The sequence below is a fragment of the Cibotium barometz genome, chromosome 60 (genome assembly GCF_041138505.1).
Source record: "Cibotium barometz isolate CiBa-2024 chromosome 60, ASM4113850v1, whole genome shotgun sequence".
Taxonomy (NCBI): domain Eukaryota; kingdom Viridiplantae; phylum Streptophyta; class Polypodiopsida; order Cyatheales; family Cibotiaceae; genus Cibotium; species Cibotium barometz.
The window spans coordinates 28,891,163-28,913,016 of record NC_141105.1 but is presented as its reverse complement, the minus strand read 5'-3'; the positions used below and the strand labels follow the sequence as shown (position 1 = coordinate 28,913,016).

At 48.3% G+C, this 21,854-nt stretch overlaps 1 protein-coding gene across 1 annotated transcript in view; it reads left to right on the top strand.

The window, feature by feature from the left end:
- Positions 1-21,854, top strand: part of LOC147605212 (uncharacterized) — a 227,846-nt gene that overhangs the window by 56,511 nt on the left and 149,481 nt on the right. The window contains exons 5-7 of the mRNA XM_086794043.1: positions 18,081-18,310; positions 18,658-18,804; positions 18,979-19,062. Coding sequence (XP_086650169.1) covers positions 18,081-18,310; positions 18,658-18,804; positions 18,979-19,062 — 461 coding nt within the window. The remainder of the gene's footprint in view (positions 1-18,080; positions 18,311-18,657; positions 18,805-18,978; positions 19,063-21,854) is intronic.

The following is a 21,854-nucleotide window of genomic DNA, read 5'->3' as shown; positions in this document are numbered from 1 at the left end:
CAAGTCATATCCATACTCAAACACATCAGGTTCCTTAGCATTAACATCACTTTCACAATCTCCAGCATCATCAATAATCTTCATAAACAACATATCAGGATTTCTTTGCCAAAAGTAAGAAGTACAATCAACAAGCTCATAATCAGTTTCAGCCTGTTTAATAGTATGACCAGCAGTCTCTTCCACATTAAAATCATGACAAACAGACATACAGGAACCCTTATCCTCATCCCTGATAACATGCAAGGAAAAAATAGTAAACTGTTCACATGGTAGATAGCACACTGGAGTCTTCATCACTTCCCTAATCATAGGCTGAATCATAATTGGCTGCACATCATCAATACTTCCATCCTCCTCCTCCTCATCTTCTGAAAACTCTTCAGGGCTGATTCCAAAAACCTTACCCTTCTCCATTTCCAACAGGTTAATCTGTCCCATATCCTGCTCTGCAAATGTGACCTTACGGACTTCATGAACATTGGGCTGAATTGCATCCTTCATCTGCATACTAGGGTCAATCACCCTATCATTCATTCCTATAGACAATCGACACATACCACCATTAGCTTTGGCTGGTTTCTCACATTGCGGACTGATATGACCCAACTCACCACAATTCCAGCATTGCACATTACTCGGATACCGTCTCCCTCTTCCAATATCTGTTGAATTTCCTTCAGAACCAGATGATGCATCAGTCTTCCTTCCTATAACGCCTATGCCTCTTCCTCTTCTTGCAGACTCTATCCAATTCAAGCTTAAAGACTTCATGAGCTCCACTGCTTCATGAACATCTTTCTTCAATGAATCCTCCTGTTTAGGAATTGCTATAGCTTCTTTCTCAGGATGTACATTCACCATCTCTGGAACATTCACATACTTCTTCGGTTCTTCCTGTATTCCCAACTGCCTCAGACGTTTCACCTTCCACTCCTTCTAATGAGCATCTCTGACAGCCTCCTCAAAGCTATCCAGATTCTTCAGCTCCACCTTCAGACGGAGGGTTGGCTCTAGACCAGCCACAAACAGGTCTCCCTTAATCATCTGCAGGGGTACTTCAGGAATCAAAGCCTCACACCATAGACTCCATAGTCTACCAAACTCAATCAAATACTGATCCACATCCTGACCATCCTTCTGCTGAATTTTACACAACTCTTTCCACACATCATTTGGACTTCTTACACGGGCAAACTGTGTCAAAAATGCAGTTCTAGCTGCATGGTACTCAGGGTCCTGTTGATGAGCATTCCTGTGTGTAGTCACAAACATCTGTAGCCATGCTTTTGCATCACCCTGTAAGCAATAAGTCAAAATCTGAGAGAGGATCTCCGAGGTTGCCCTGTCTTTCATCAAAGCTGTAAATTGCATCTTTTCCAGAAATTTAAATGCACTTTGATGCGGTAATCCCCAATATTCTGGAAAGTCCCGAGCCATCTTTTCAATCTTTCTTCACACAAACCCTTGTCTTCTTTCACAAACCGAAGGAAATTTCTTCCTCTGTGGAGGCACCAAAAAGTGATGACACGGAAGCGGTATAGCTATATATGCCTTTATAGAGTGTCACACTGCCACACACTAATACAAACACACCCAGAACACCAGAACCAAGAGTATGTACAAAACTTTATGTCAATTCAAGTCTTCGTCTTTACAGAGTTGAACATCCATTACATCCTCAGAACCATCTTCATCTAACACCCATTCATAATCAGCTCACTCTAGCTTCTGGTCGCTCCCAATCCTTCTCCTTTAGTCCACGACAGTCCTCCGAGGACCATTCCCAGCTTGCCTTTTCCCTTCCCCTCTCCTACTGATGGTGCCCCTCTTACGGATCTCCCGACTTGCAGTAGCGACCTCTAAACCCGAGAGCTCACCAAAGCAACAGTTCACAAGAGAGAAGCGCCAGCAAAGGAAGCCTACGTCCCTGGCTTTAGTCTCCCAGCTAGCCCGTCGGATACTGCCTCCTCTCTCCCTCCTGGCCTGCAGTCGACGCCACCATCAACCCACGAGGACTCTTCCCCAAGCTCCTCTGAGGGATCCTCTGAACCCGCAGCTTCGCAGCTTTTCCAAGTTCCAAAAAAAAAAAAAACAGGCGCCTCTTCATCGCCACGCTCCCCCTCTGTTGCCCATCTCCCCCTTGCTCTTCTTCTGCTGCCACCCGCTATGCATTCAAATCACCTCTCTTCCGTATGCCTTCCTCTCCTCTTCTCTGCTGTTCTGTTTCGTTCAGCCCTCCTCGAATCTCTTCGAGCTGCTCGCTCTCCCTTGCGTTCTACTCCTTCCGCTTTGGAAAAACCTGCTCCCATGGCCCGAATCGGCATTCTCCCTTCTGTCGAATGCTCCCTGCGCCATCTCTTTCCCGTCATGCACATGTCCATCACCTTCTTTTTGCCTTCCCCTTCCAGAACCAGCTCATGCGCACACGTAGCCATGCACAGCCACATCACCCTTCCACATGCTTCTCTTTAATCTTGGACATTTTCGCCCCTCATACACACATTAAATTGGCACCCCCAACAATTAATTGCTCCCATGCACTTGCACATTTTCGAATACAATTTACAAGTACCCATTTTTATTTTTGGGACACGCACACATACAGAGCAACCGAATGACTGACACCATCTCAAGCAGACCACGCTCTGGACAAGTCTATGCTTCCAAGATCTCATCATTTTCCTTGCACATACACTTCCATCAAAGCCTAAAGCTTGATTGCCACATATAACCACACATCCATGACGCCCACACTGAGTCAATGAGTGCTCCCATGACTTTACCACAATACAGAACATCACTCATGTACACATGTACAAGTTGAGTTTGGGGTTTTCAAAAATCTTCACACAACGTGATGTACGACATAGTCGCTAAAAGCACCTGATTTGTCACCACCACCCTCCCAGCCAAGGATAGCCGAGCTGTACTCCAATATAAAAGCTTCTTCCGAATGCTCAGAAGAAGCGGGGTGATCTGCTGCTCAGGTGACAAATCAAGTCCAATCTGGCATCCCAGATACCGAACTGCTGTGCCAGGAGGAATCCATCTAAAACCCAGGTCTGGGCTCCATGCCGGAACGGGAGCGCTACTGATCCAAAAAGCCACTATCTTGCGCCAATTGATCAATGCTCCCGAAGCCACACCAAAAACCTGTAGCGACTGCTCTGCTCCTGTAGATTGGCCTCCTGGCCATGCAGAAACAATCCCGTGTCATTAGCAAACTCAGAATCGAGCAAGTCCTCACCCTGGACTGGAAGCTGGAGTCCTCTCAAACCAACCTCCTCTGCTGTCAGATACATGCTCATAGCCTCTGCAAAGAAAAGAAAAAGGAACGAGGCGAGAGGGCATCCCTGACAGACTGATCTGGTCAACTCAAAACTCGGCCCCCGTCCTCCTGCCATCAACACCTGGCTACGAGCTGTGGAATATAGAGCCGTTATTCCTCGAATCCAGTCTGGCTCAAAACCCAGGCGAAGCATAGTGCCCTCTAGGAAACCCCAATTGACTCTATCGTATGCCTTCTCAAAATTGAGAAGCATCACGACCAAGTCCTCACCAAGAAATCTAGCTCGAGCCGTCGCCTCCCAGAAGGTGAAAATGTTGTCAAGGATACTACGCTCCTTGACGAATCCTGTCTGGGTAGCATGAATCAACTCCCCAAGGAAGGGCTGGATCCTCAAACTCAAGGCCTTTGCTAGGACCTTGTAGACAGTATTGAGGATCGTAATAGGCCTCCAATGCCGAATATCATCTGACACTCCCTCCCCCTTGGGAATAAGAAAGATCAAGCCCTCTGAAAAACTCTGTGGCATCGCCCCAGTGTCCAAAACATACTGAAAGCCCCTGCGGAGGCCTGGCCCCAAAAGGTCCCAATAGCGCATAAAAAAGGCAGGCGTCAATCCATCCTCCCCAGGGCAACTATGACGCGGAAGGACCCTCAAAGCCTCAACAAGCTCATCCTCTGAAAGGGGCTCACCCAAAACTGTGCACATACGATCTGTGACCCTCCTCTGCACATGGGCTCACGCAGTATGTCTGCAAGCATCACGTGCCTCCATGGTTGGCTCCGCTGAAAGCAGGTCTCTATAGAACTCAAAGGCAATAGCTCTAATCTCCCCGGGCTCAGTGGTTGGCTCGCTAAAAGCAGGTCTCTATAGAACTCAGTGGCAATAGCTCTAATCTCCCCGAGCTCAGTGGGGCTAACGATCCGTCCTGCCTCCTGAGGTGGCGTACTCCTGCTCGAGCATGGCGGGATCCGGTGATCTCAAAAAACTCCCCAGTCACTCTATCACCAAGCTGCGTCCACTGAGAGGCCTGGCGATGATAGTAGAAATCGTGTCTCTGCTCCTCTGCATCTCTAACCTCTTGGCGTGCCTGGCTCAGCTGGGACGGCACCCACTCACATGTAGGCAGCTGCTCCTGAAGACGCTGGAGCGAAGCAAGGCTACGTCTCAAGCGACTCTCCCGCTCTCGTGTCTCTCCCAGCCTTGTCAAGGTTGTAGCGTGCAAAAAAGAGCTGAGCTCGATGAGTCCCTGGGCACTACCTGCTGCATCCAGGTCAGAGCTCTGGCTAGCATGCCATATCCTCTCAATGTCCTCAGAAAGACTGGGATCTGTAAGTATCCTCTCTGGGATCCTCAACTGCAAGCTGGTCTCCCGTGTCCTCTCCTTAAGTGTCAAAATAACTGGCGCATGGTCTGAAAACGAGGTGCTAGCGAGAATGCCAACGGAGCCACCACGCTCCCCAAACTTGTCGCCCATATAGAAGCGATCAATCCGTGATAGATTAGTCCCTCCCTGCCGGCGATCCGACTGAGAAAAACTAAGACTGTCCTCAGAACGGGAGAAAGCCTCATGCTGCCATGCATCAGTGATCCGCAGTGTCATACAAAATCGCTCCTTGCCGTGCACTGTAACATGATTGCCTCCCACCCTATCGGTCGAGTCCTCAAGCATGTTGAAGTCTCCCCCGACACACCAATGTGCGGCCTCGGGCAATGCCCTCAGAATAACATACTGCGCTCTACCAGGCACAATGATTCCGTGATCCACAATGGCATGCTGCCATACATCCGCAATGACCATACATACTCCTCCCTGCCCACCCAAGGGGCCAAAACCTGCAGACCAAAATGTGTCCCATCTACCAGGCATCACCGAACCATATCTCCGAATCCTGCTCTCAGTCAAATGGTGCTTCGGCATCATCAGAATATCAATACTGCCCCCAACCAGGCATCTTTGAAGCTCTGCCTCAAGCAACCACGATAACGTACATAGTGTGCGCCGCCAAGGCCCTGTACATTCCATGAGATGATCCTCATGGATGACCTGTTGAGGTGGAGGCTGTCTCAGCCATACGGCGGGCCTTCACAAGCGGCTTGGATGGAGAGTAATCCCCATCCGAGCGGCTACGAATCTGCCCACCCAGTGTGGTGCAAAGAGTCTCGGACCAGGTGCTACTGGCTATGTCCCATAGCGACTGCCTCCCGCTCGGAGAGAGAAACCTCATGTATGCATACATAGCCATGGTCTCGTGCTAGGTCTGCCACTATGTGAACCACCAAATGTCGATTCCCGGAGGCATCCGCACTCTCGGTATCAAAGAAATGTGCCAACTCCCAGAGTCGGCCTATCACGTCTGTCATCTCCAAATCGCTCACATGGTGAGAAAACTCAACTGCCTGAGTCTTCAAAATACTAAGAGCGAGATCCAGAGTCCACTCCCGGTCGCTAGTGCCGCAGAGAGGAAAGGAGAAGGCCACCACTGAATCAAGTGCCTCCTCCCCTCAGGCCGGAGGTATCACCACATGAACTCTGATGGGTGCTGGCTCATGGGGGTCCTCTGCTCCAAAAAGGCGTAAGGAGTAGTTGAAAGCCTCTGAGCGCTGTCTAGTGTTGAGACTACTCAGCCGATTGCGGATAGAGGATATCCGTGAAGCACGAATCGGCATGGTAGGTCTCCTCTGCGGTGCTCGAGCAAGGTCGGTGCTCAGTGCCGGCCGGGCTGCAGGTGAGCGCCACGGTACTGCCAGTGCCTCCCGGGGAGCCGAGGCGAGCGGAGGGGGAGGAGGGGGGGGAGAAGGGGGTGGGGACGGAGCCGCTGAAAAAGCAGGAGCGGGAACGGGAGGAGGCGAAGGTGGAAGCGAGGCGGGAGGGGGGGACGAGGGAGGGGGGGGGTGGGGGTGAAGGGGGGGGGTGCTGGCATCTCTTGAAACTCAATCTGTGCTGGGGTCTCCTCCTGGAGGGGAGCAAAGCTGTACCTCACAGGAACCCAGTGATGCTGAGGCTGTGACTGCTGCTGCGTCGGTCTCTAGGCATGTTGCTGTGGCTGTCTCCCGCGACGGCGCCCCTGTCCAGGTTGCCAATCCGAGGTCTTTGTGGGCTGAGCAGGTGTCCTAGAGGCTGCCTGCCGAGCCGCATCTGTGGGCGGGCCATCGGGGGTCTGCTGCTGCAGTGAAGGTCGGGGTCTCCTGCAAGGGCAGGCCTTGGCCAGGTGGCCGTCCTGCCTGCATATAAAACACTAATTTGGGAGCCCCAAAAACTCCACTCTCTGATTGATCCATCCCTTCTTTATCCTAGGTAACTGAATGACCTTCGGAAGGGAGGAGATGTCAGGAACCAAAACTCTGATCGAAGGTAGGCCAGCTGCTCTAGCCACCACTGAAGCTGCTGTGGGGAAGGGCGGAAGACAAAGGGGGAGGGGTGGAAGACAGAGGGGGAGGGGCGGAAAACAGAGGGGGGCGGAAAAAAAAAAAAACGGAGGGGGAGGGGCAAGGCAGAGGCGGAGAAGAAAGGGGGCGGGCAGTCGGGAACGAAGGGGGGGGACGGGGAAAGCGCGAAGGGGGGGGGGGGCAGGCAGGGGGGCAGGACGCGGAGGAAGGGGGGGGAGCGGGGGGCACGAAGGAGACGAGGGCAGGCGGGCATGGGGCGATGGGCACAAAAGGGAGGGCGGGGGGCGCAAGAAGCACAGGGGCGCGAACGGGGGGGGGGGGGGGGGGGGGTTAGGCGGGGAGAGGCAAAAACACGAGGGCGGGGAGGGGGGTGCAAGCAGGCGGGGAATGGCGAAGGCAGCTCGAGCAGGGGGGGGGGGTGAAAGCTTCAGCGAGTTTATACGACACGCAAGACTCTATCAGTATCATTCTTTCTAACTACGGCAAAGTAAGCTTCAAATTGATGCAACCATGAATAAAGAGTTGTGGGGTCGAGCTTACCATTATACTTACTGAAGTTCATTTTCTTGGGAAAATGATTCGAGAAAGCCGTTGGTGTCAATCTTGCGTTCAAAGCCGCAAGGTAACGCTCATGTTCCACACATCGCATGGCCTTGTCTTTGTGTTGTCGGATCTCCAATGCACGCATTTGCAACTCAAGCATCGAACTGAGCTGGGATCGTGACCTGTCGAGAGGGTCCCTGTGTAGAGGATCTGGAATATGGGATACGGAAGGAGAGGGAGGAGGAGATGGAAAACGTGGCGTTGGAGAATGGGTGCGCTCTTCCAGAGCCAGTATCTGTGCGTTCTGCTCTTCCAACTTGGTACTCTGGTTTGTGATTGCTCGCATCATCTGTTGGAACATCTCTTTAACACTCATGCCTGATGCCCTAGCTCGGTTGCGTGGTGCACTTTGGTCCCAAGGTTCTTGGTCTCTCTCGTTGTCCAAGCTCACCATAGAAGGAAAACGCACTTCCTTTCCGGAGCGCAAGCTGACCATCCACTATGTGTGCGGGAGACTTCCGTAGGCTGAAAACCAACTGTCCTTTGAGGGACAGGAGTCATTCGGAAAGGGGTGGTCCACCGGAGTTCGAAAACCAACCACACGAGTGAGAAATATTTTTTGGTTTCTTGCTGAATCTTTACACTTGAAGTAGGCTCTGAGACCACTCTAACATGCAGAAGCTTCGGGGGAGATTGGTAACTTCAATGCTCAGAAAAACATCACACTTGTCGTGACAAAATTAACGCACAAAACTGAATGTAGAAGTGCAGAAAAATAGAGAAAGAGAAAGAAAGAAAGAAAGAAAGATATATTAACGTCTACGAGAGGCCAAAGTTGGCCTATGAGACAAAAAATAATACAACATATTAACGTCTACGAGAGAGAGAGGGAGAAGAGGCCAAAGTCGGCCTATGAGACAAAAAATAATACAACATATTAACGTCTACGAGAGAGAGAGGGAGAAGAGGACACAATATTGGGTCCCGAATACCCTATGTAGGACCCCCACCACGGATGGTGTATTTGCTTTAATTAGAATGATGCAAAACTGAAATAAAAGATTGAAGGCCCTTTGATTGGCTTCAACACTTGGTGAAAAACTGAGATGAATGGACTGAATATATGCCATGGGTATTTATACCCCTCCAGGGTGCTGGTCTGCTGGATAAAACCTAGGCGGCTGACTGAAAATAGTCTCACGACCTTAATAATCAGCATTTAATGCTAATAAACCTGTGCATCACATAAATGGGGCTGGCCACCATACGCTTGTGTTTCTGGCTGCTGGGCAGCCTGTGTGGGCTGCCCCACACTTGGCCTACAGCCCTCTAAGGGCTGGATGCCCTGTCGGCTGCCTGTCCAGGGGCCCTAGGGCTGGCCTACAGCCCTTCCAACCCATCCCATGGCTGGAGGGCACAGCCAAGGCCTTCCTCGCCCCTATGGGGGTGGTTCTACACCTCCCCCATGCCCACATATCTATTCTTGGGGCAGCCCTATGGGCTGGCCCCATTCCTATATACAAACCCTAAATGTCTACACAGTGGTTTGGCATCCGGTGTCATACCAGATACACAGAACCACTGACATCATTCCAGAGAGAGACTCACAGCGCGGACCGGCACTGTTTCATGTGGAGGACAATGCACACCTCAACTCGGACGACTGGAGTGGAACCCTGGCTGACTCGTCCCGGACTGGGCTCACTTGGGACCAGTTTTCCACCCCAGGTCCTGCACTGTCACGTGCATCCCGCACTTGGATGCCACGTAGACATTTCTGTACAGAAGGTGCAGGACCTGGGATGGTGAACTGGTCCCATGTGAGCCCAGTCCGGGACGAGTCAGCCAGGGATCCATCTCAGTCGTCCGAGGTCAGGTGTGCATTGTCCTGCACATGAGTCCAAGGTCAGGTGTGCATTGTCCTGCACATGAAGCAGTGCCAGTCCGCGCTGTGAGTCTCCCTCTGGAATGATGTCAGATGTGCTGCGTATCTGGTTTGCTACTGGATGCCAGACATCTGTAGGCATGTAGTTTGCATGTAGAGATGGGGACAGCCCATAGGGCTACCCCAGTGCAAGGATTTGCAGCTTGCATACTTAGTCTGGGCATGGGGGAGGTGTAGAACCACCCCCAAGGGGCCAGGAGGGCCCAAGCCTTGCCCACCAGCCAAGGCAAGGGCTGGAGGGGCTGTCGGCCAGCTGTACTACTACTGGACAGGCAGCCGACTGGGTCCAAAGCCCTAATATGCAAGTCGGCCAGGTGTAGGGGCAGTCCCCACACCTATGCGCAGCATGCCCAGCAGCCAGGGGCTGTCCCAGAAGCATGCGCAGGCTGGACAGCAGGCTGGCCTAGTGTGAATACATTTATTTTTAGTGTGCAAGCATTTTATGGGAATAAACTCAGTCGTGGAGCTTTTAGTAGCTGGCCGACTGGATGAAAGAGGGGGTATAAATACCCCAGCCCATAATCCCATCATTTATCTCATATTTCACCAAGAGCTCCAAGCATTCAAGGGCCAGGACAGCCAAGGGTTTGCTAAAGCAAAGGGGTGAAGGACTGAAGGTCAAGGGCAGGTTTTCCAGCCAAGAAAAGGTCAAGTACTTTGTATTTGTTTCAGATTTACATCATTCTAATAAAGCAAATACACCATCCGTGGTGGGGGCCCTACAGAGGGTAATTGGGACCCAATACTGTGTCCTCTCCATCTCCCCCTTCTCTCTCTATTTTCTGCACATCGTCTTTCTGTTTTGTGCGTTAATTCCGTCGCGAAAAGAGTGCTGTTTTCTGAGTTTTGAAGTACCGATCCTTCTCCGAAGCTTCCGCATATTACATGCACCTTGTGTACAAATATGTCTACTTGGTATCCAAGTGCGGGATGCACGTGACAATGTCCTTCCAGGCATGATAGAATAAACGATGAAATCTGTAGCCTCCTGGCCCGGGAGAGCAATGACCTGCAGAGGTATGCCTATCCTCGGAAACACTCCCAGCCAACTTGGATGATAGTCTCCATGAAAGGTCCCAAAGATCCACTCATGCGGAATAGTTGCCTCAATCTGATCAATACGTATGCGAGAGCCCCCAAGATGCTGAAGGGATGCAGATCTGCGATCCTCCGCTGGAAGACTCTTAAGGGTCTTCCAAGCAAGAACTATGTATGCACATCTCTCCCATGCTGACCACTGCATGTAATGAGATTCACCAAGTGGCCGACTGGCCTCATCCCTGATGAACTCGTTTCATATAATAGGTTGTCGGTCACTCTCATCCAAAGACCTAGGAAGCCTTTGTCGCAAAAATGGTCTCATGCTTCTCCATGCTCTGACAATGGCTACAATAAGAGGGGAGGATGGTGCGCTGATATAATCCTCTATGAACAAAAACCGTGTGCTGGGCAGCCAATCTCTCCCAACACGGGGTGTATATCCGGAAATTTGAGACAAGAAAAAATCCTTCCAAGGCTCAGTGCTTGGTAGGAAACATCTGACCACAAGTTTGCAAAGCAACGATTTGGACTGAACATCTGGATCAATAATATTTAGCCCCTTCTCTCATCTGGGTTGAATAACTGTCAGCCAAGCTACCCATGGCACGAGTGTCTGCGGTGCCATTCAAACCCGACCAAAGAAAATTGCGGATCAATCTCCACAATTGACTAATGCACGCATGTTAGAAGCACCAACAAGAGGCAATAAACCAAGCTGAGGCAAGCAATACCTGTTGGAAATAAGTGCACACTAGGTGTACTATTTCTCTAGTCTAGTTTCAGTCTTTGTGTCTTGAGTCTAGTGCCATGTGGCACCTCTACATTTATCCCATAAGTGAGTCTACTCAATCTTGTACTTCTCACCTATAAATTGTAGGTGTCACATCAATGAAAGTATCAATCTTGTGTCTTGTCTACACTCATCTCAAGGTAACTCTTTGTCTTTCATTTGTTCTTGTTTCATTTCTAGTTTTGCTCTTGCTTTCATATTTTCTACATGGTATCAGAGCATGCTGCTCCTGCCCTGTGTTGCCCGCCACAGCTTCAGGCCACCATCTCCCTAGCTGCGCTCAGCTTGTAGGACCAGCCTATACAAATTCTGCACAGGCTGCGCAGGCCTGAATTTTTTGCGCCAGTTTTTTTGCTGTCCGCCCTGCGCAGGCCTGTTTTCAGTTGCTGCTCTGCTGGCGCTTCATCCTCTACAGGTTGCGCATCACTCCATACCTGCAGCTACTGTCGGCCTCCCTCTCTGGATGAGTAGCACTTGTATTGCTTATTCACAGGAGCTGTATTACACCTCTGCAGCAGTCTACGTCTATCTGCTGGAGGCGGTGTTTCTTCATCTACAGGCTACGCATCATCTAAAGGCAGTTCAGTTCTGCCATCGCTTCCTCTTGAAGAATCTACAAGGTACTGTGCATTGTCTCCTTCAGTTTGCTGGTCAGTCCTTTTCTTATCCTCATATCTGCAAACTGCTAGTTCCTCATGCTTCGATGGGCTGTCACATGCTATGGCCTTTACAAGTGGTGAGAGAGCCGGCTTCTAAAAACAGTTTGGATCTCTTCTTTCATTCATTTCTGCAATCTTGTAAGGGAATAGACACTGCCCTTGCATTTTAGCAAGAGGTAAGACCTTCCCACATGGCCTCTTCTACTCATTCTCTCATGTCTATCGACAAATTCAATGGCTCCAACTTTCATACTTGGCAAATCAAAATCAAGTGCCATCTTATGAAAGAAGGTCTTTGGGACGTTGTTCACCAAGCTGCTCCCGAAGATTCCGACATTGAGCAAGTCATCACTTATGCTCCCACTGCCAAGAATGACAAAGCCTATGCTATCATCCTGCTCGGTCTTGGAGATGATTACATTCATCACATCTCCGACATACAGTCTGCTTCTCGAGCATGGATCACTTCGGATACCCTTTTTGGACCCCGTTCTAAAAACTCTAAGATTGCACTTATGATCTCATTCTTTGATCTATATATGCAGGAGGGAGCTACTATAGCCTCTCATGTCAATTATTTTCGCAGTCTTATGGTTCAGCTTGCTTCAGTGAAGTCCCCCATCTCCGAAGATATTGCTATTGCTGTGCTTCTCAAAAGCTTACCTGACACCTATGCTACTCTTGTCACTACCTTCAAGTATCACAATAATCCTACTCTTGAAGGTATCATCAATGCTCTCCAAGAAGAGGAAAGAACAAAACAACAAAAGGTAACTGACACTGCATTTTTAGCAAAGAAAGGTTCTAAGGTAAGAAAGCCTTGCACACATTGTGGGAAAACTAATCATATGGAGAAGGACTGCTTCAAGGCTCATCCATGCACCATTTGTGGCCGTGATAATCACCGGGAGAAGGACTGCTACTCTAAAACCTCTACATCAGCCCCTACATCTACCTCAGCCCATGTTGCTGCAGCATCTACATCAGCAGATCTTGCTGTTCATTCCTCACATGATGAGGAGTGGGCTTTCTGATTACTTCACCTTTTCTTGTCTACCACTTTGACCACCGATGATGTAGGTCAAGGGGTTCTAGTGTCTTACTCATTATGCTTTTTGACCTCTCTCTTGTCCCTACCCAAGAGGCAGAGATTGCCCTTGAGGAGGGGATGTCTTCAAGGTCCATCTGTTTGTCTACAGTCAGTCTTCTGTCTATCTAGTCTTGTCTGTCTGTCTATCTGTCTATCAAATCTGACTGTGTCTTGTTTTAGATCCATCTTGTCCCTATCCTTGTGGACCCATATGAGGATATCACTTGAGGAGGGGTGTCTCAGGATCTTTTGTCTCTCATGTCTTGTCTCTCAGTCTATCAGTCTTTATGTCTGTCTTCTAGTCTTGTCCATCTTGTCTTCTAGCTTGTCTCTCAATCCTTGTCTAGTCTCTCTGTCTTGGTCTTATCTTTTGTCATGTTATAGCCTTGTCTTTTGTCTTCCTCCTAGTGTCCACTTAAGGAGGGTGTTGGAAATAAGTGCACACTAGGTGTACTATTTCTCTAGTCTAGTTTCAGTCTTTGTGTCTTGAGTCTAGTGCCATGTGGCACCTCTACATTTATCCCATAAGTGAGTCTACTCAATCTTGTACTTCTCACCTATAAATTGTAGGTGTCACATCAATGAAAGTATCAATCTTGTGTCTTGTCTACACTCATCTCAAGGTAACTCTTTGTCTTTCATTTGTTCTTGTTTCATTTCTAGTTTTGCTCTTGCTTTCATATAAGTGCACACTAGGTGTACTATTTCTCTAGTCTAGTTTCAGTCTTTGTGTCTTGAGTCTAGTGCCATGTGGCACCTCTACATTTATCCCATAAGTGAGTCTACTCAATCTTGTACTTCTCACCTATAAATTGTAGGTGTCACATCAATGAAAGTATCAATCTTGTGTCTTGTCTACACTCATCTCAAGGTAACTCTTTGTCTTTCATTTGTTCTTGTTTCATTTCTAGTTTTGCTCTTGCTTTCATATTTTCTACAATACCTAATTAGCCACCAAAGCTCTAGAGGCTAAATCTAATCTCCTGGAGATCCAATGAAGAAGCTTCTTGTGGATATTCATAAGTACTGGAGCAAACTACTGTGCAAGAGAAATATCAACCCCAAACTGACATCCCAAAAATATCTAGCAGTGCCACTCTCTATCATCCTTTGCCATTCTAAAACTCTACAGTAATATTGATAAACATTTAGAAGCCATGTTGACAATTGTACAATACACTTTTGATGCTACCTATATAGAGTATCCCACTATAAACGAAAAAGAAATTCCAGACTTACGGGAGTTTATTAAGTCTCATAAGCCTAGTCACCCACCCCCAAGCAACTCTCGGTGAGTCACTAATCCAAAAACCAACAGATTTGTGGCAATTAATGAGTGCTCGTGCTCCCAAACAAAACTCTTCCACTGCTATCCGAAAGGAACATAAGCATATGTGTGAGGCCTCCAAGAACATGGCTATGTCATCAGCTAACGCAGAGTCAACTATCTCCTCTTGACTACGAAGAGGCAACCTCAATCCAGAAATATCAATAGTGGAGCGGAGGAAGATGCTGATGGCCTTTGCAACTATGATATATAATAATGGGGCTAAAGAGCAACCCTGCCGTACTGAGGGAGATATCTGGAACTGCTCTCCTATATCACCGCAAGCGAGCACACTACAGTGGGCATCACGATACATGCATGAAACTCCCTTGATCCATCTCTGAGAGAACCCCATATGGCTAAGAGTACCCTCAAGGACGTCCCAATCCACTATCATAGGCCTACTCAAAATCCAAGAGCAGAATGGCTAAGGGCTGATTGCTCGCTTTGGCTCATTCCACGGCCTCCCAAAACAGGAAAATGTTGTCCAAGATGCTCCTTCTGTGCAAGAATACATTTTGACTATCATGAATGACATCCTGCAAAATTGGTTGGATGACCCTAAGCTTCTTGCACACATGCAAACAATATTCTTGAGAGGAAACTCCAGTTGACAACATTGGAGATACAAATGCTTATACTCCTATGATTTGCAACTTAGAACCCAGACCAAATTTATACCTAATTTAAGACAAGGGGCAAGGAAGACCAAACCCAAGACAAAATCTGGGCGTGCTTGTACCACTTAAGAATGGCTAAAGTTATAAGCAAGGTATTTGTTAAATTTTCCACCAATAATCCAATGGTCGGCAAGAGGCATCAACGTAGTGAGAGATTTCCAAAAGACTATCCTCTCACCTCTATGGTTAGGAGCAGAGGTTGAGAATACCAATGCATGTAGTACCCTGCATAAGAAGGATCCACTGTGCTCTCGCATGCAAAATGACACCATGTCCAATGATGCACGGCAAGATCAAAGCTGAAATAGAGATACAGACACCACCTTTGGTACCAATAGCTGGTGACCAAGAGGTGTGTCCCTAGAGAAGTTTGCATGATCTCCCACACTGGCTAGCATCCAATTTATACTCTGCAAGAGCAATACATCCATAGGTCAGCTTGTAACTGCACAATCAAGCTGAGTTTTGACAATTTGTTTCCGCGAACGTGGAAAAAAGCCCCCAAGACCCTGAATGTTCGATGAGACAATCCTCATAAGGACTCAGAGTAGGAACGACTAGATTTCGTGGTCGACGAAGGACCCCCTTTAGAGACGGAAGTACGTCTTGCATAGGTAAGGGAGGGATGCGACTGCGCAACATTATCCTCAAGGGTGCAATCATCCTGTAACTGTAATGCAACATCCTTCTGTGAGGCATCCAAATCCCGTGCTTGGAGAGCCTCATCCTCCAAAGAAGGATAAACATCGTGTGAGGCAAGAGTTGTGTTAGAATTGGGGTGCTCCAGTAGGGGTGCGGGTGAAGGGGCAGGTACGGGGGTCCAAGGGTGCTTGCAGAGCCTCATCCTCCAAAGAAGGATAAACATCCTATGAGGCAAGAGCTGCGTAAGGGTTGGGGTGCTCCAGTAGGGGTGCGGGGATGAAGGGGCAGGTACGGGGGTCCAAGGGTGCGTGCCATCTCTAACCATAACCCAACGCTGTGTGGTCTGTTGTGGCATAGGGGCAACTGCACAAGGCATCTGATGGGTCGGACCATGCCGCCTCCTAGCATGGCTCCTCGATTAGGGACAATCTCTAGCAATGTGGCCTTCTCGACGACAAATCCGACATGGGCAGGCCTGCAATTGCGATCCTCTTGCAGAAATGAGAGGCGTCAGTTCTTTGAAGCATAATATGGTCGTCAGTAATCGATGGATTAGGAACAAGCACAAGGACTTGGGGCACACCATCAGAAGTGGCAGTAACAGCCGTGGAAGCTGAGGCGGGAGAGCCCGGAACAGCCTGTACCTCTAGAATTCAGATAAAGGATGCCCCTATGGAAGCTAATAGCTTCCAATAAGACCGAGGAAGAGCAGGGAACCGCAGTGAGACTGGGGTAAGCGCTGATCCTCCGCCACTGGATCAAAGCCCACCTGGTGCTAAACAAAGAAAATCTTCCTAGCGCCAAGAGGGAAGGGGCTGCTAGCCAAAACGTGAGAAGTAGCTTCTGGAGAATGAAAGTCCACCTCGAAGAAGGCTCGACCAAGCAAACGAGTATGCTGGAAGTGCACAATTAGCTCCAAAGGGAGAGTTGCTAGGAGCCATTCACAGGCTTGCGAATGAGAGGGGTGGGAGCCATAAACCCTCGCAACAAGGGTGGTTTGGATCTCAATGTCAATGTTGTGCTGAAGAGAGGGAGCTCGTCTTGCGAAAGATTGGTTGCGGCAGAAGCCATAGAGCCAATCGACAGTGGGCGGCCGACATGAATCCCGTTTTAATCTCCAAGCAAGAAATTTCTCTTCAATCTTGAAAGTAGTCACTTGGGTTCGTGAAAGGAGAAATTGAGTGCAGGCAAGACACTAGGCAATTCTTATGCTCACCCCATCAGCCTGTTCTTACTCACCTCCCGTGTTGCCCACTCGCCCTCCCACGGTCATTTCTCATACTCGCCTCATGGCTCCATTCTACGTGCCTCCCCCACATGCTTTTCATACTTGCCCCTGCAATGTTCCTCTTTTCACACAGCCTCGACGACTCTTGCTGATGGCCCATATCTCATACTCGCCCCCCGCCTTGCACGTTTCCTACTCGCTTCCCTCCACAAACACTTTCATACTCGCCTCCCTCCACATGGCAACTTTCATACTCGCCTCCCTCCACATGGTGACTTTCATACGCGCCTCCCCCATGGTCACTCTTCATTTGCCTCCCCCTATTTTTTTCATGCAAGATCTCGAGTTTAGCTGAGTTTCATAATCCCCCGATCTGCTCATACTTGCCCCTGCACACCTGCTCGCCCCATCTCCCATCCCTTGTACTCGCCCCATTCACACCTTCTCATCCTTGCCCTTCACACCTCTTCCTTACTTCCCCTGCATGCCTTCATACACCCCCCTCAATTTCATGGCCGGCCCTCACCCCCTCCAACTACATACCCATCATACTTGCCCTCATACTACCCTTGCAACGAGGGTGGTGTGGACCTCAATGTCAATGTCGTGCTGAAGAGAGGTGAGCTTGTCTTGCGAAAAATTGATGATTCTCCCTGCCTGTGGGGGTGATGAAAGATTTGCTGCGGCATAACCAATCGACAATGGATGGCCGACTTGAATACAAATAAAAATGCTGCTGAAGGAAAAAGGGCAACAGGGGCGAGGACAAGGCGGGTGCAGCAAAGGTGGGAGCAAATGGAGGGTGGGCAAGGCGGGAGAAGCTGGGGCAGAGGCAGGAGCAGAAGGGCAAGTGTGAGCAGAAGGGGCAGAAGCGGGAGCAGCAATGGCAAAACGGGAGCAGCAATGGCAGAGGTGGACGGGGCAGGGCTGGGGCAGAGGCGGAAGGGGAAGGCTGGAGCAGAAGGGACAGAGGCGGGGCAAGGAAGAAAGCGACAGCAGCTGGGGCAGTGGAGGAAGGGGCAGGCAGGAGTAGAAGGGACAGAGGTGGGGGCAAGGAAGGAGGCGACAGGGGTTCAGCAGTGTGAGCTCAGCCTATCTGGACCATCCCTTACCACCAACTTTGTGTGAAGAAGAAGCACACCCACGTCTGAAATGGTGTTGCCGGCCCCAAAGAAACATCAAGTGTACCACAAGAATCCTCTCCCCAAAACAAAGAAGCCACAAGAACCTTCTTGTAACAAGACACCTCATCGGATGCATCAACATTTGAAGAGCTACTAGTCAAAGCTTTAGCATCAACATTTACTACTACCAGGAGAGTCATTTAAAATCTTAATGGCATGATTCACACTGTTTGTCAACTCACTTTGGTAGTCACTACCAAAGGAGGTCATCGAAGCTTGAGTGTATTGATAGAAAAGTGTTAAAAATAAGAATATTTATTGACTGTTATAGGAATTGTTGCCGGTCTCAAAAGTGGTGTTGCGAAGAGCTCCTTTGTCCATCCAGTTCGTGCAATGGCATGTGATGGGACTGGAAATTTTGGGGCAATTTTGGCTGCATTGGAATGGATAAGTGATAACATTATCATGCCAGCAGTACTTTCTATGTCTATAGCAACTCAAGCCTCCATAAGCATTGATCAAGCTGTCAATAACCTTGTGAATTCTACAGGAATTCTTGCTGTAAGTCTTCTTAAAACATATGTAAAGAAGTGAGCTCTTTAACTCCGATCAAAATTTGCAAAAAATGTAGCTACTCAACCAGAATCTAACAGTTTCTGGGTTTGATTCGGTTGGGTTTGTGATCGGATTTCTGTCATGGGGAAAAACAAGCCATTGGGCGCTCGACTAATGTGGATGTTGCAATATGATAATGACATTGGTACTTCACCTTAATAACTCTTAAGGAAAACTAATGGTTCTTGAGAGAAGACATGGCATGGCAAGTGGGTAATGTGATGATTGTAAACACAGTTGAAACTTCCATAAAGGGTTTTCCTGCGAGTAAGAATTTTTCTAAGAATCTACAGGTAGCAGCTGCTGGGAATTTTCTTGAGTCCGCATGCAATTACTCACCTTCCAGAGCAAGTGGTGTTTTATCAGTAGCTTCTTCAAATAGTGCCAACTCAATGAGCTGGTTCTCCAATTTTGGGAATTGTACGACTATATTTGCACCGGTATGCAAACATTGATTGGATGCACTTGATGCCAAGCTATTCAGGCTCCCTGGAGTTATACTCCACCGTGCTCCCAAATAATTAGTTGCTTAATTTACCTTGGAATTAGCTACCAGGCTTAACATTGTAAACTCCTCAAGTTCTAATCTCTTACATGTACGTTTGTGGCATCAGGGTGAGCTGATTTCAAGTGCATATAAGGATAATGACACTTCTTTTACCACACTTTCGGGCACTTCGATGGCTTGCCCACATGTGGTACAGTGCCACTTTACCAAGAATTAAGCTTTACTTTTTTCTTCAAATCAAGAACTGCGTTCTCTCTTTTGGAAATTGTAATATTAAAAGTAATGGATGAGCAGCATTGAATTGACATAATGTGTGACATCTGTCTCTCAGTCCTCCCTCTGCCAGTGACTCCCTTCAATCTCTGCTAGCGCTTTTTTCTTCCTCTACACTCCTTTCAGGTATTTTGGTCTCATCTTCGCTCTTGGTCCTTCTCTGAGCTCTCAAAGCTTTGATGACAGCAGCTTCTCTCCCTCACCTGTGCTGCCCAACTCTGAACTTGACCAACCAGTATCATATCTGCATTGTCCTGATTCCCTCTTGCAACTTACTTTTTGTGCCTTCGCAAGCTTGATCAAGACAATGATGAATACAACCTTGTTTATCATCCACCAGAGTTATGGCCTAAACTTGGGCCCTTTTAATCTACAATTGTTGGCTTAATTATAATTTTATTCAGGATTGGAAGGTTATCATCAATTTCTGTTTCCAAGAAAATGAACATCTATTACTAAATAAATCAAGGAGCCTCATACAAATCATGCGGAAAAGAAGTGACGTCGGTGAGGGTGTTTGCCCACAATCACGAGGTCCTAGGTTCAAAACCCCACAAGGTGCTTCCTCAGCGGCATCGCCTATGGGTGGATAAAAAGCGCCTATATGCGGCGAAAAACAAAACTATGTAGGTGCTTTTTACCCTTGCGACCACCAACCAGTGGAGATCTGTCTAGCTTGTCCGAGATGTGCAGGAGGTTTAGAGAACCATTGCTTATGGGAATGCAGGGAGGCATAGAGGATTTGGATTGCAATAGCACACCTTTTTGAAAGGATTAGGAGGGATGGCTTCATTTGTTTTGCTGCTATTTTTTGGTTGACACAGTTGGGTCCACAAATCAGGTTTGAAGGGAACGATAGAGATATGGTCATGCGGGTTATTGGTCAATGGTGCCATCTTGAAGACATGCTAGAGTCAGGCTACGTACCTCTAGCACAAAGATTGGACACCACATGGGAGATCATTGCTAGCATCATAGCCTGGCACGTGTGGAAGGCTAGATGCACTGACGCCATGGAGGGCACTTTTTTTTTTCCTAGGAAGATACTTCTATCAAGTATGAAAAAGGCATAGAAAAATCATGGGTGTAAGCCGGAATAGAATAGAATCAACCCAATATGTAAGGTGATCTCAACCACTGAGGAGCATCATGGTGTCATGAAAGAGCTGTGGGACTAGAGGAAAAGAAAATGCCATGTTCCCACTCCCGTATAAACACAACGCGCTTTGCCTGTGCGGAACGAGAGGACCCTTGAATACAAGCCCAAGTAGCCATGAGAGTATGGATGATATCACCCCATATACTGCTAATGCACTGAGACTCAAAAATTTGAACGCCCTCAATAGCCTCCGTGCATCTAGCTCTCCAGATATGCCATGTAATATTGGCAACAATCTCCCACCAACTGGTGTCAATCCTCTGTTTGAGAGGTGTATAATGTGAGCGAGGACATCGTGCAACAAACCATGCTGGGCAATACCTCTACGAATGAAAATAGCGATGTTTGTATCATTGCCCTCGTAGAAAACTTGCGGACCAGACTAGGAAAGCCAAGCAACTGCCCTGCAAGTAACATACATGGTGCGGCCACTCAATTTTCCATAAATTGGGCTATAGAACCCCAAATGCACTGTGCAGTGCTGCATCCCCATAAACAATGTTGTACAGTCTCGGAATTTGCTGCACATCTCCGGCAGGTAGGTGCTACATTGAAAATCGATCTCCACTGATTGGTGGGTAGACCACCATGAAATAATAACCAAAAGAAATGAGAGATCTGGCTTCTTCTATATGAATGCCAAAGCCTATGCCAATATCTACACTATATCACTTGAGAGATGTCATAACTCTCCCAATGAGGCCTGAGCATAGGGATCCTATGCGTCAGTTGAGTGATGAGAAGCTTGGCATTTTGGACTTTGAAACTGAAAAAAGGAAGGCTTTTCAATGGGTCAGAGGCATTAATCCACTCCCACTCACCTAGATCCCACTGAAGATATCTGATAGGACTGGCACCATACAGTCACAAACGCCAAGAGCCATGAGTCACGATCTGAGGAGAAGGATCAAAGAACCAGTGCTTCCTTGAACGACCAACAATCCTCATTGGACTAAGCCTTGTATCTGGGATGATTCCCTCCATGCTACATCTCCTCAGTCTCCATCCAGGCATGATAGAATAGATGATGCAATCTGTAGCCTTCTAGCCCGGGAGAGAAATGACCTGCAGAGGTACGCCTATCCTAGAAAAAACTCCTAGCCATCTTGGATGATAATCTCCATGAAAGGTCCCAGAGAGCCACTCATGTGGTATAGCTGCATCAATTTGATCTATACGTATGCGAGAACCCCTAAGATGCTGAATAGATGTAGCTCTCCGATCCATCGGAAGATTCTTAAAGGTCTTCCAAGCAAGAACTGTAACTATGGGAGGATCTTGGGCCTAAAGCTAGCCGGGAAAAGAGAAAAGAAAAAAAAGAAGTGAGGTTATTGTACCCAATTTGTACAGTGGAAATGCCTTTAAGGCCTTGTGGTTGTATATATGTGAAAAAAAAGGGCACGGTCCTACTCTCTCATGAAGGAAGCTCTCCTGGTCACTGTAGCATGCGAGTCTTGATTCCAGCCCCAGGTAGCCAAGAGGGTGTGTACAATATCCATCCACATTCATGAAAGTGATTGTGAGGCATAAGTCTAGGTTCCATCTAGAGC